The sequence below is a fragment of the Hoplias malabaricus genome, chromosome 5 (genome assembly GCF_029633855.1).
Source record: "Hoplias malabaricus isolate fHopMal1 chromosome 5, fHopMal1.hap1, whole genome shotgun sequence".
In the NCBI taxonomy this organism is placed as follows: domain Eukaryota; kingdom Metazoa; phylum Chordata; class Actinopteri; order Characiformes; family Erythrinidae; genus Hoplias; species Hoplias malabaricus.
This window is the reverse complement of record NC_089804.1, coordinates 28,609,156-28,624,472: the sequence shown is the minus strand read 5'-3', so window position 1 is coordinate 28,624,472 and position 15,317 is coordinate 28,609,156. Positions and strand designations below refer to the sequence as shown.

The 15,317-nt window shown below is 36.4% G+C and overlaps 1 protein-coding gene across 3 annotated transcripts in view; it reads right to left on the bottom strand.

Annotated features, from left to right (window-relative positions):
* The window catches only part of phf2 (PHD finger protein 2), a 49,249-nt gene extending 37,533 nt beyond the window's left edge, over positions 1-11,716 (bottom strand). For all 3 annotated transcript variants that reach the window (XM_066670914.1, XM_066670915.1, XM_066670916.1), the window contains exon 1: positions 11,613-11,716. In XM_066670914.1, coding sequence (XP_066527011.1) covers positions 11,613-11,710 — 98 coding nt within the window. In that variant the 5' untranslated portion in view covers positions 11,711-11,716. The remainder of the gene's footprint in view (positions 1-11,612) is intronic.
* Between the last annotated feature and the right edge of the window lie 3,601 nt (positions 11,717-15,317).

Genomic DNA, 15,317 nt, shown 5'->3' with positions numbered 1-15,317 from the left:
TGACACAGATGTTCAATTGTGCACCCACAACTTGAATAATCTCCTCATATGAGCTTAAGGTCAACTTGCCCAATACTAATCATGAGTTAGACAGGTTTAAAACCTCCAAGCTTGGGCTGTGAACTGGTTAAACTGCATTTTCTGGGGGAGGGGGGGCACCATCCTGTACAGCCAAGATGCATTAAAATGGCTTTTGTGATCCAGAACTAATCATCTACAATCAGTACCTTTCCTAATGAATGCTCTTGTGGCTGAATAGTCTGAAATCCTTCCCAGAAGAGTAGAAGCTGGACAAACAGGAAGAGCGAGACAAACCACTATCATTACACTTCAATTCAGAAGAAATCTTGTATTATTAGCAGGTGAGTCATTTTTGCCACTGTTTGCAAAACAAATATTTCTGATAAAATGGCCAATTAGTGTAGCCGCTAAGTAGAAGGACTGATAACACTTTGAAAATACACTGATAACACTTTGAAATTTGATTAAAAAATAGGCAAGCAGACGAATGACTCACATTTGTCAATATGTAGCCAGTTACATTTAATTAAACGTATGATAAATAAGTCTTAAATGTTAATTCTGAGATGATTTGACTGTTTGCATATGAATGACACTCCTCTCAGTGAATTACACATGTCTCTAAACACTACTTCCACTTCACTACAGCCAACTACAATAAACTGGGAGTAAGAACGGTACTGGTAATAAATCAGTCAGAATTATTAGTCTAAGGCAAGTCCAAAAAGGGTACTACAGTAGAGCTGGTAGATTTGTCATTTGTACATTGTTACAAGAGCTGCAAATTTAACTATAGCCTACAATAAAATGTTTTAAATGGGGACATGTATCTTCTAGATACATGTACGGAGTTAGAGGATTAGAGGCAACCAAATACTACTGTTTAAATTAGTAAAACTTAAGTCTGGAATTCTACATTCATAATTAAAGCCAGGTCTTCCTTATTATAAAAAGAGGTCATATCCTTAATGTATAGAAAATAACTACAGATAAATCATAATTACATTATTGTTCAGAATAACCACTATTAGTATTTTTCTGAAATCGTTCGACCCTTTACTAGAGAAACTGTAAATCATACATATTCTGTTTGGGCGTCATTCTAAAAGCTGGCAACATTTTGAATTAAAATACACCCCCCCCCCTCCCCCGCTGAATAGCCACAAGCAGACATACACTGGCCCTAACCTATGTTACAAGTTAAACTTGAATTATGTTACTGTATAAACAAGATTTTATTGTGAAGTCAGATGTTAAATATCAATATATAGATAGGTTAAATAACAAATGTAGCATTTGATTATTTATATGCTAAAAAATTACCCTGATAACAACATTCAATAGTGCTCACACTTGCAATGAAATACATTTTGTGCTGACACAATTTTTTTTTCTAGAATAGAACAAATACAATAGATCCACATGAAGGGGGTCAAAGGATAAAAAATAATGTTTGATGTATGTCAGTGACAGAGCAATATACAATAAAATATTATGTACAGTATATTACAATGTGATATGTACAAATGTGCAGTTAAAATATATACTTTTAAAAAATATATATCTATTACAGTACATTATTGAATGACATCTGTTCACTGCTATGAAATATTCAGGACCCACTATATATTTTTCAGTAATTATTAGGACTGCAATATGTCATATGTATATATATATGTAAATCTTCTCAGAGTTTAAGTGAGTGCAGGAGGGTTTAAGGGATTAAAATATGATAAAGCAGAGGCACTGTTCCTTTTCTATAACTTGGGAAAGCTGATAAAGTTTAAGAGTGCTCTGCGTGTCCCCTGCCCTGAGGTTTTTCCACAACCTGCACATTCCCTCCAGATGGGGGAGCTACAGAGAGGGGAAACGGATATTACTCTGGACTCACCCATGGCACTTGTCCAACACTATATTACTACCGCATGCAGCATTACTAATATACTACTTGCTCCATTTAGTCAGTGGGTGGTGCAGGCCTTATGTCATGGTAAAAGTGAGAGAAATACTGAAAATATTGATGTGTATATGCTGACTACATACATAATAGTGGGAGGACTGCCTTACACTGGCTAGCACTGCACTTTGTGTACAGGCATTTGGAGGGGGAATTACTTAGAGTTAAGGTTCTGAAGTATGCTTTAGATACAAATAAATAAATAAATAAATAAATAAATAAATAAATAAATAAATAAATAAATAAAAACATGCTTTTAGATAACTAAAGACAATATTTGTTTGTGGTAGAACACTAGTTTAACATAAATTCAATAACTGTAACTGTATACTAAATGTCTTTCATTATATGTGTTACATATGCCATAATACATTTTACCAGAAAGAAAACATGTTGATAATCTGTTCTAGTAAAATGACAATAATGATAAATGAATCTGAAATATGCCTTCATCACAGGAGGCATGTCAAATCAAACTCTCCACATTAAATCACATATGATCCACTGGGAACACTATTAAAAGAACTGGAAGTCCAAAAAGCTTCAATTTTGCCCTTACTGTGAGTGTAATGGAGCAGCCAGGACTTCGGATCCAGAGTATCTGAAGTTTGCTTTTTTTCTTTAGTTCTAGCTTTAATCTGGCTAATTATTGGAGGTTTACACTCTTCCAGTTGGCACAGTGAAAACTGCATCCCTTTACCTCCATCTTTAAACAATTGGGTTAAAAAGAAATTGCTGGCAAAATGAGAAAAGTAACCATTGCTAAATCTTGTGAGCATGCTTAATTGCATCCTAGAGCAGGGACACAACAGTACTGAGAGTAACATATTCCAATTCAACACTAGGAGGACCTGCATCTGATTGCTTCTCAAAGGTGTAAGGAACTTTTGAAAAACTACAATTGCTTTTGGGCTCATACAAGAAGTGTTTGTCCTTTATTTATTTATTTCCTTGCTTGCTAGTTGGTTAATTCAGAAAGAAGCCTCTAACATCTTAGCATTTTTATCACAGTGTGGGGTCACAGTGGGGATTTATTTATATGCACAAGACATACTGAGTGACGTAATCAGAGAAAACTTTCGTATAAAACCACAAATCGATTAGGCTGACGGATGTAAAGAATCACTCCAGAAAACTGCATAATATGACAAATATTAAGCTTTAGTTTTAGTCAAAATTCATATTTAACCCAGAGGAGCCCATTGGTGACGTAGGGGTCACAAACCCTTTATAAGGCCTGGACGGTTCACTACACAGCTTTATTCTTCACTTTAAATCATGATGTCCCCAAGTGACTTTTACTGAACGTCCTGAATGAAGTCACATGACAGCTGTGTGAGCGCATTTACAGAATGATGGTGTGCTTCATGAGGACAGAGATAATAGAAATCCTTACTTTAAAAGCATGTTTTTGTTTCTAAAAGGTGTGTTCCAACATTTTTTAATAATTCAAATGCTTTAGTCATCTGTCAAGTTACAAAATAGTTGTTGTGATGTTTGTTACAATGGGTTTTAACCCTAAGGTAATTACACAATATGTTTAGAAATGTGAAAAAAATTGTTCCATGTTGCTTCTTAGGTCTTTTATATATTTCTCATAATTTGGCTTCGGGGCGAGTCTAGGATCTTATGGGTTAAAGCTGCATTCTGGTTTTTGATACTGGTAGCTAAAAGCATCTAGTACTTGTAAACTATTGCTTTAAGAGCGAGTGCCCTCTTGTCTGTGTACACGGCCCGAGTGTGATCTTATGCATCTGCGTACTTCCCAGCGGAGGGCCTTTCCCATATTGATTTAAAGAGGAAATACACAGCTATTCCTCCCCGGCTGCTGCACAGCCAATAAAAGCAAGCAGGCTGTTAATTAGGTTTCCCCACTAATGGGCTTTGTACATGTATAATCTAATTCTGCAAGCAGAGAGACACTGTTCGCACACAGCTAACCACTGAGTTCACTGTTTATGATAATGTGTTTTTATATGGCACCGCTGAGTATTAACACAGTCATAATTATGAGAATACTGTTTTGCTTTAGAAACAGCATGAATATAGGCCACTCAATAATCAGATTATGTATAATAGATGATGTATTTATGTTATAAAAAATACCATATATTGTCCTGTTTAATATTGTTCCACTGATGATATAAAAATCTATTACTGGTCATTCTTAATTATTATATATGTAGTCAATTACAAAGAGTAATCAATAGGAAGAAATAGTAAATTTTATATAAGAAATGGGAATATATTGTAATAAAACTTATAATAGTAATATAATACATTCATATATTATGTAAATCATTATATATATTTAATATATTAAATTCATATTCAAAATTCTATAATTCTCCGATGCTTATAATTTTTAAACAAATACCTGCACACTCCAGTTTGATCCTGATATTACTTTACAGTACAAAACGTTATTAAAAAAATATAGGGAAAATAACTCTTTAAGATTTTACGATGGATTTTGTTCATTCCAAAACAAATGCATGATTTACACCTATAATATTAAAGGTATTACCGTACTATATCACATATATAACCTACATTATAAATCAAATCATTAGAAGAATACACTAGGCACTACTTGGGGATTTCACGCTTTTCTGATCATCCATATGTTACATCATCTTCATTGACAGTCGTGCTACTGATGGAGAAAGCTCATAAATGATTCATCTGAGTGGCAGAAACCCTCTACAAGACAAAAAGCATGCAGCTTGTGGAAAGCACTAGGGATTAAGAGCTGCACAATATAAAGCTTGTTAATCGTTTATATATTTATTTATTTATTTAACGTTACTCTTGTATATCGCCTTTCTAGAAACCCAAGGACACTTTACAACACAACATTCAATCCACACGCACACTGGTGAGACGTGGCAGCCAAACGCGCACAGCGTACTCTCAACCAGGAACGACCGTCCATCTGGAGGACTACATTGGGTACTAGGGTTTCACTCAGGACACAGTGCCAATCCGTATCTGGGCACACACACATTCACTTACACATACAGACATTTGTTCACATACACACTCACACACCAGGACAGTTATTAAAGAATAACAATTCACCTAACCTACCATGTTTTTGGACTGTGGGAGGAAACCCCGGAGGAAACCCATGCAGACACGGGGAGAACATGGAAACTCCACCCAGATGGGACTTTAACTCAAGATCCCAGCGCTGAGAGGCAAACGCGCTAACCACTAAGTTATATTTATCATGACCATAGGTGGTAATATGCAAATGAGCCTTGAAACTAATCACAAGGCTTTTAGCTGTGTGCTGTAAGCATCCTGACCAATCACAGTTCCAGACAAAATTTTGTGGAATAAAATATATCCACATAATGCTACAACAGAAACTATATAAGTGTTGACCCTATCAATAATTACAAATTCAACATGTGATGATGCTACTGCTATTCAAGTCTGGAATGGACAACCCTCAGCTTGGTTAGGACAGCCCACTCTCCCCTCAGTTACTCAGTTTGATGCTACTAGCTAACATCAAAGGTATTGGAAGGTATTGGAACTGAGGCATTCAATGGCATTGGGTTTATGAATTCAATAAAATCTTAGCTAATATGTGGATTTGGCCATACATTATTTAGCGTAAAAACAGGTAAATTTAGCATACAATATTTATTTATTTTTTTTTTATAGATGTGATGTTTGAATATATTTAATTGGGCAAATTATGGCCACATGGCCATCACACCATCAGGACAATATTATTGTAATACTTTAATATAGCTTCTATTGTATTATACATAGGTATAATTATGACTATCCCTATCAACGTGTATCAGAATGTGAGTCAACTTGCAGATGGCCTTATAAAGGAACATGAGAAGCCAGACAGCGGAAATGTGCTTTAATGAATAGCAGTATCTCAGTTACTTTCAAAGTGTAAATTTCACTTTGTTTCCACTTTTTCTCCAGTCTATTAATTAAGCAATAAAAAGTAAGTTTACAACTGACAATATTTACATTTATAGCTGTTATCAGACTTTTTAATACAGGGCAAATTACCATTTAATCATGTTAAAGATGTACACAAACATAGTGCTAAGAATTAGGGGTGGGCGATATAATATTGTTCACGATAATATGATAATGTTTTTTTAATTCGATAAGACTTTTGCCATATCGCGATACTGTGACGTAAGTGCGAGCTTCTGACATAGGCGCGTGAACATGACTTCGGCTCAAGCTAAAGCTAAGGGATATATCGATACATTCCATAGTATTTTTACACGATTTTCAAAATGACCATATTCATTATATTGAGTATGCCGAGAATATACAGGTTTCCATCTGAGTACATTTAAAACCGTGCACAAATGTCACATTCAGCTGCGTTTTTCTCTCGTTCGTGCGCACACCCATCTAGTCATGCACATGCACACACGCTCACACACACAAACTCACACACCATGCTCTCCTGCAATTGTTCGCGTAAGCCGCTGGAGCAGTCCTCAGCACATTTATCGCGCGCACTCAGGTATATCTCTCTGATAACTAAGTAAGTCAACAAAGGACAAAAATGAAACCATAGACGAATCTATAATTGCAAAAAAGCGTGCTGTTAAGACCCACTGCTCTCCCTCAGCCGGAAGGAGGGGCCTATACTCCACGGCTCCCAGACAGAGAATGCATTTCTAATTGGTTGTCACTTTTATTTAGCCAATCAGCAGCCAGACTTAACTGTCTATCATTTAGTGCTGCAGCCCATGGAGTCACATTCCTGCCTACAGGGGTTTGCTGGTTTTGTGGCAACGCTGAGAGAAACAGGTCAGTTTTTCCCGTAACACATCTGTGATGGCAATAAATGGATTGATTTTTAGAATCAAAGTAATTCTTTATACATAAAAATCACATTAGATAATAAGATTAAAAATAATATTAAATTATGTATATTTACTGTTTGGGAAGACACTTGTTGCTTACTTTGTTATAAAAAAAAATTAAGCAGCAGCTTGGATGCAGGCCGTTTGTTTCTTAATGTGAGTTCACTTGAAGAGTGCACTGTGTAACAATACTATCTAGGAAAATCTAAGTATCAGATTATGACAGTATTGGGAGATACTCGATATTTAATGTCTCGTATCTGGATCGGGGCAAAATAAAACTTGATTGGGACACTTTCTTAGACGTGCAGTTTGATAATTACGGTTAGAGAATGCAGCATGTTCTTTTTGGTGTTAAAAATAAACACTAATACTTTGACATTATATTTTGTTATGGTTTTCATAATATCTTATCATATATTGCCATTTTTCAGGCATCGAGATATGAGTTTTTTGGTCATATCGCCCAGCCCTACTAAGGATCTTGCCCAAGGATTTTTACTGTTACTGAGCATCGTGATTCCCTGGGTTGGGAACTGAATTGTTTGCCACATTCAGAGTAGCAGTGTTACCCATCGACATCATATATCCTCATAATGATACATGTTTTTTTTAATATTATTTTCTGTACCTATAATGGATATGTTCTTTCAGCAACATAAGTTATAAATATTACTATTCAACCATGAACAAATACTATAATAATATAATATAATATAATATAATATAATATAATATAATATAATATAATATAATATAAAAACACTTGCAGACTTAATAATCATATAAATAATCATATAATACCACTGTTATTCATTAACTAATAAGAAATATAAGATACAAGGTTATGTGCATAAATGAATGGTTTTAAAGGGTTGGTTTCCCTCCACACTTAAAACTTTGGGGAAAAAACTTTGGGGAAAAAACTTTGCTCCCTTTTTGTTATTTTTAATAATTTTTTAAATATAAACTAAAATGGAGGGAAGTTTAAAATTACATGACAACATACAGCGTATAAAGTCTGCTATGGAGTGGAGGAGGAATTGTTTCAAAGATAAATCTCCGACAGCCTGTGATGCTTAACCAGACTGGCTCTGTGCCCTGCAGACACAGAGAGTGCAATGATGTCATTCAGTACCACCTTAGCGGCAGAGGGCATAAACAAACACAAACACACACACACACACACACACCACAAACACACACACACACACACAAACAGCAACAATAAACAGGACCATGTGGGACTGACTCTGAAGCAGTTCTACCCACAGCAGAAGACACTACATACAACAGAAGACAACACACTCTACTGCTAAGAGACATTACACAACGGATATCAAAGAAGAATAGGAGATAATGAAAAGGGTAAATGCCTTGCAAAAGAATCTGATAAAGATCAGATCAAGAAAACAATTAAATTATAGAAATAGCAATGGAGTATCTTACTGTAAGTATTTAAAAGTAGCATTTATGGCATTTATAAGAAGCAACTTGTAGTTTTCATGTGGTGTTATGTGTCTTGCTCAAACACTCTTATATTTATGCAGCTTTGTGTGCTCACCCAAGCAGGGAACTGAACTGAACTGAACTGTATTATTGGCCCCTACCCTACCAGACACTCTCAGAAACCTCTACTCAGCTGCTATGAACATGTCATATTCTCACTAAGCAGAAAAAACAGAACCTTAAATCATTTCAAACATTATAATGTACAGTGGCCCCAGAAAAGAGTCAGTCACGAGTATAAAAAACAGGACTGACCACTATCATTTTCTTAAAAAGTTTGTAAGGACTGGCACAGATGTGTTAGGTTAGTCAGTACACACACTTTTGCTAATGCCTTTTTATGATTTCCTTTTTTCCTTCCTGATACATACATAAATACCTATAATATCTGCCATGCATTTCCTGTCAATAAACAACCAGAAACGCTGAACAAACAAAATGTATAATAACACAAACAAGCAACAGAGATGTGTTATAGGTGACTGTGGCTTAATGTTCACAACAAATCATGCCTTTTCATTTGTATGGACTGAAAATAGTGCAAGACTATTTTTGCTGTTATTACTATAATAACATAAATATTAATTACACTACACCAGTTTGTATTTGCATAAATGTAAATAATACATTTGTAAATCAAACCTTTCACACATTGAACTTTTTCAGTATTCGTATAATAACAAACAGAATGAGTTCATGTTGTGCATCAATCATTAAAACAATGCAATACAAGTTACATAAAACAGACATAGAGATAGGGAAAAGATACATGCACTGGTGTATTTTATGCATTTTATTATATTTATATACCTAGATAAAAATGTTATATTACTTCATAACACAAACCTAGGTAAATGTAGCTCCAGTTAATATACTGCATAATATTTCTGTGTTGATACGGCTGCTATGTAGATGAAATATACCAGATATTTGCATCAGGCCACAAAATCACTGCATCAACATGTCATACACACGGAACAATGACCACCAGGCTGTGTATTGCCACAAAATCATAACAACACCTGGCATGTTCTGATCATCTGTGCACAAAAAGGACACGTTGTCACATGTACATCCCTACAGGCCAGTGTCCAGAAAAAAAATACAACAATCTGTAACGTCCCTTGTCCATGCCTTGGTCCTGTTCATCTTCTGTCCTGCATTGGCCTTCAGGCCAATGTCTGTCTGTATTTATGTTTATCTCTTTGCTTACACCTTTTAAAAGGATACTAACACTCAGAGACAATGTCTAAAGCTTTGTGGCATTATATTCATTTTAGTCCGTTCTGAATACACACCACCAGCAAGCTGCTGGATACTACGGTAATTCACTATAGATACGTGTTCAAATTGTCCTGACACTTCTTTTAAACAGGTTTTCACTCAACAGACAAGCACTGCCAGACAGAATGGGATGCTCTGGAGCAGCAGTGTAAGCCCTACATAATGCACAATATGAAGAGATCTCCAGCATTCTGGAACTTTATTCCCTGGATAATGAAACACATTGCAACACTCGGGATGCAGTGCTTTATTATGATCATGTGCATAACTTTGCTTTGAAAAGTGCTGGGACCAATAATGCGGAGTGGATGCTGCATTCAGTTGAGGTGGCCCTCGAAATCCATGTTCCCTGTAAAAAGTCAAGTCCCTGGGTGGGTCAGTTTGCTGAAAAGGTTTTAGCGCTGGAACTGAAAGGAAGACTTTATTGCTGTGGTTGTCAAGTCCTTTGCCAGTGAACAACACAAATATCAGCAATTTAATACAAATAATATTTCCCCACATAAAACTATTATAAATATTACAGGCGTATCACTGGCCAAGTACACTGTCCTGCTGCATGTTCCGTCTGCAGGGCACAGAGCCAGTCTGTGGAAGCATCACAGAATCTTTGGACAGGTATTTGCAGCAAGCGTTCATACAAAATATGTTCAGTGCATGCCTTCAAAAAGTAGAGGACAAATTCAGCCAATTGAGAAAGTGATGATGACATGTGCCCAGCCTCCCAAGCGGATATTCCTATAATTATGATACACAGCGTTTTTTTAGGAATTAAATATATTTTTTAAAAGCTCACTATAACAGCACTGAATATCAGCACCAGCCCACAGCGCTAATACTGATGTGTCACTGTCCAATAACACTGTGGTAACTTTTTTTGTTACAGCACCAGTTATAAAGAGCAATATTAATGTGAATGAATGGGGTCTGTGAGGAAAATCATATTCTCACTAATGTTCCAACCTCTAATGTAAAGCCAATGGTAGAATATAGCAGATGTTATAAAGAACACTGGTGTCTAAAAACGTGTATACACAAACCTTGGTGTAATAAGCAGCTCGGCCGCGAAAGGGTTAAAACGGTAGGCGCGTAAAATATCTCAGTCAATGAACTGCAAGGCGACTTACTGCACACTCTCCATAAACAACTAATCCCTTACAGACTTTAAGTTACGCTACGGTGTGCAATACCTTTATTGAAGGGTGAGGGAAATACCCGAATGTAAAGTGATAAATAACAGTGATCTGTAAAAGCCGTTAAACTGATCTGATGTCTAGCCTCGCTGGCTGCTGTCAGTGCACTGAAGAGCAGAGCAAAGACAGAAGCACGGGCTAATAAAGGGCAAACAGAGTTTATGGCTGATCGGTGTGATCGGTAATGAGTGATGAAGCACGCAGGTGAGCATATGCACGACTTTGCTGAGGTAAAAATCTGCAATGTCTGGCAGAGGGAGGCTATTATTCTCCCAGTGCTGTCGTCTATGTCAGAGGGGCAGAAAATAGGTCTAAAATAAGCACAGAAACGAGCGCCAAACGTAGGAGAAGACAGCCCACTGCACGTCTGCGTGTAAAACGTATACAATGTGTGAAGAGCGTCTTGTAAAACACACTGAATCGCTTTGTTTTCTTTCTGCACAGCCACCCACAGCAAAGGCACAAGCACTAGCACAGCCTTTAGCACAGCGTCCACATACGCTCAGTCACCGCGGAGGGCGAATAGCCCCGAAAAAATGAGTCCCAAACTGGGGCAAAAACGAACATTTTCACCCAGTGACGAACGCGAAATGGTGACTAAGAACAAAAGAGGTGAAGGAAAACAACGTCGCGAGCTGAAGGGGAACTGAGCGCGCGGCCTCGGAGGGAAACACACAAAAACACACACAAGATGGGAGGGCAAATACAGAGATATAACCCGCCAAACAGAGACAGGCGGAGGTAGAGATAAAGAAGTAAGAGCGAAATAAAAAGACAAGAATTGTTTACCTGCCGTGGAACCAGTCTTTACATGCGTCGCACTCGATCATGAACTGGGTTACGTCGTACGGTAACCTGCAGATGCAATACACGGGCACGGTCGCCATGTTAGATCAGCATTCACAACAGCAGAGGGGAGAGAGAGAGAGAGAGAGAGAGAGAGAGAGAGAGAGAGTGAGTCTTCATATCTGAGGAGGAGCATGTTCATGTCTGACAGTGAGCAGAACTGTACACAGCACACACTAGAAAGAGCTACACCAAATCAACAACACGGAGGTAATTAAAACAAATAATTAACTCGTAATTTTGTAATTACGTGTTAATTACCCGTTTTAATGACCCTTTTCTATTAACACAAGACCATCGTGCAATACACTTTCCAAGTAAAATTCAGTGCAAGTTTTCGTTTTTACTTGTGTCATTTCTCGCCAATGTGCAATATATATTCCTATTTATATGAAATATATAGTTTATGTGCAATTTTTACATGCAAATATTCTTCTTATTTGTTATATTATTAATAAAATGTTCACACTGTTAGTTTCTAGTTTTTGTTTCCTCTCTTTTATTATTTTTGTGTGCCTTCTTCCTCTGCTGCTGTAACACTAACTTTGCCACTGTGTCATAAGGATTATCTTATCTTATGTTATCTTATAATATAGTTTTATTTATATAGTAATTATACATACTTGTTACATATTAATTACCAAACAGCATTTTTGTGGATATTCATGTCTAAAATATTTTAACATTGTAACCAATTAACACGGTGTTTTATATCTGTATGGATTTACAGTTATCCTAGAGACCAAGCAAATTATATATATATTATTTATTTTTTAAAGCCACACATTTTAATGTATATTATACAATGTGTATAAGTGGAAGTACAACCCTCTCTTGAATGACAGCTGGACTGGAATTGTGTTTTCTCCAGTAGGTGGCGCACATTATCTTTAATAAAAAATAAAAAGCTGGATGAGGGCGGAACATAGCACATTTAAACGTAACACATTTTGATTGTTACTTGATTGACAGGAGTTTTGATTATTTTTATGGATTCAAACAATAAAATTAAGCTTAAGGTTTTTGAATAGTTTTCAACACCTTTTAATGAAGAAGTCAAAAAACATTAAAATCTTAAGTCATTTGTATTTGACGTTTTTTGACTGAGACTATATATAGTCTCAGTCAAAAAAACATATATATATATATAAAACAGACCAGGGCTTTTATTATTGTGGTGGATCACTGCAGTTACCCGTTACACTGTTGTCGTGGTTTTTACGCTGGAAAGTTCAGATCAGACACAGCAGTGTTGCAAATGTTTTAAATACGTAAATGTCCCTGCTCACCTGAGAATTGTCCACCAACCAAAAACATCCAGAATAATAGTGTACTGTGTTCAGTGATGAAGGACAAGAGAACGACCAACATAAACTGTGCAGCAACAGATGAGCTGCTGTGTAAGACTTCTACATCTACAAGGTGGACCAACGATTAGACTCTTAAAACCATACGTTAGCGCCCGCCCTCTCCGTTCCTCAAAGGAGCGCCTACTAACACGACCAACCCCCCGTACAGGTCAGTGGAGGCTATTCTCATCTCTGGTACCACGCTGGTGGAACGAGCTTCCAAGCACCATCAGAGCAACAGAAACCCTCTCTGCATTCAAGAAATCATTGAAACCCAGCTCTTCCGAGAGTATCTTTTGCACTGAATGTCTTTCTTTAATGCACTTATTACTTCCTGGCATTTTGCACTTAATGTAAGGTACTTTGTATAATTTGTGCTGTAGTTCGAATGTTAGATCCTCTTTTGTAAGTCGCTTTGTATAAAAGCGTCTGCCAAATGCATAAATGTAAATGTAAACGATGCAATTGTCTCATTAAGTGGCCAGTGAGTGAGCATTGTTTAAAAATTCTAACACTATACACACTAAAATACCACCAACACATCAGTGTCATGGCAGTACTGAGAATGATTCACCACACAAATAACATCACTGTTCAAAATTCTGCTGAGACCCACTCAAAATTTCATCTGAGCCCAAAGACGTTAAAAAGTTTATCCCTAGCAGATACAGCTTCTGCTTTATTAGGAAGGTTTTATCCTATGTGTTGGAACATTGCTGTGAGAATTTAATTGCATTTAGTAAGAAGAACATTATCAAGGTCAGGTTCTAATTTTTGTTTTGGATCACAAAACTCATCCCAGTAGAACTGAAACTTCAGAGAACAGAGTTAACTTAACAGCATCTCCCCCTCTGCTGCTTTCAAAAGTTACATAGTGCATCTTCTGTAGTGCTGAGCTCATTGTAGCAATGAAAGAGGTTCTATTAACCTATTCCAGGTCTGTAAAGCATCACAATGTTTCTGACATTGTAATTTTCATAATGCTATGTAGTGTAACTTTAAGTTGCTAATACAATTCTTCAAATAAAATCTACTTTTATCATCTCCATTGAATGTATTGCTATTAGAATGGAATACAATGAGTGAGCTACACATAGGCTTAAGCCCCTGTGGAACTGTTTTCTGTTGGAGTTGGAGGTGTGATTGTGATTTATTACCTGACCTCCCTGTAGTTGAAAGCAACAACATCCTCATAGCAATGTTCCAATATCTAGTTTAAATGACTTCTCAGTAAATTAGTTAAGCAATTTTTTTGTTAGTTTTTTTTTTTTTTGCTGCATAGACAAATGTCAATTAATACTCTTATGGTCATAAGACTTACCATACTGGACACTGATAAGATACAAGGTACAATTAACCAGTCAGAAACCTGCAGTGTTAACAGCGTTATCCCATGTATAACATATTTTCTATTTAAATGTATATATATTTTTTGCAATTACCATCGTAAAAATCTTCCTTTTTCTTTAATGAATGGACACTAATAATTGAAGCTTGTGTCATTTTATATTACACCTTGAACCTGTTACACCTTCATTCCTTCAGCTTTTTTCCTGTTTTCAATAGGGAGGAACTAAAAAAAAAACAAAAAAAGCATGTAAATATCACGAGCGTGCATTAACGGTACCAGTGGGGCTAGGTACAGCCTTAGTCACCATGCAGGTTGTGGGCTTAATTCAGTGAAACATCAGTGAGGGGAGGTACCTACCTGATGACCCCTGGGAAGAGCTAGTGATTCATTAGGTGGTTTGGGTACTCATACTAGTTGTTAAGGGTAGCTGGTTGCTGATCAGAACATCAACACCACAGCGTTGGGAAGTTGTAGCATTTGAACAATATGCGATAAAATAAATTTTTTGGTTGTAAGAAGAGTGGGGTCAGTTGTGTGGAACCCTAATGGATTGGCATAAGATGTTTTACATTCATCCTATGTATGATTATAAATAACCAACATTGTCTGTAATTATGACAGCCCTCTAAATACAATCCCTGGCAAAAATGATGGAATCACGACAAATTTTTCACTCTGATTTTGTATTATGTAGCAAATGAACAATTCAGATATGACACACACAAAACATTGTTTAATAGCTGAATACTCTAGCCTTGTGAACAATTGAATGAGAGAGTCGTTGTTCCCAGTCAATTGTCTAAAATTAATTGCAAGTGTCAACAAACTGAGAAAAGTATAAAAGGAAAACATGGGTAGAGCAAGGCCTGCATAAAAGCATTCAGAAAAAAAAACTTAAAGCAATAGGCCTTTGAAAACATAGAACACAGCACCCAAATAATACCTGCT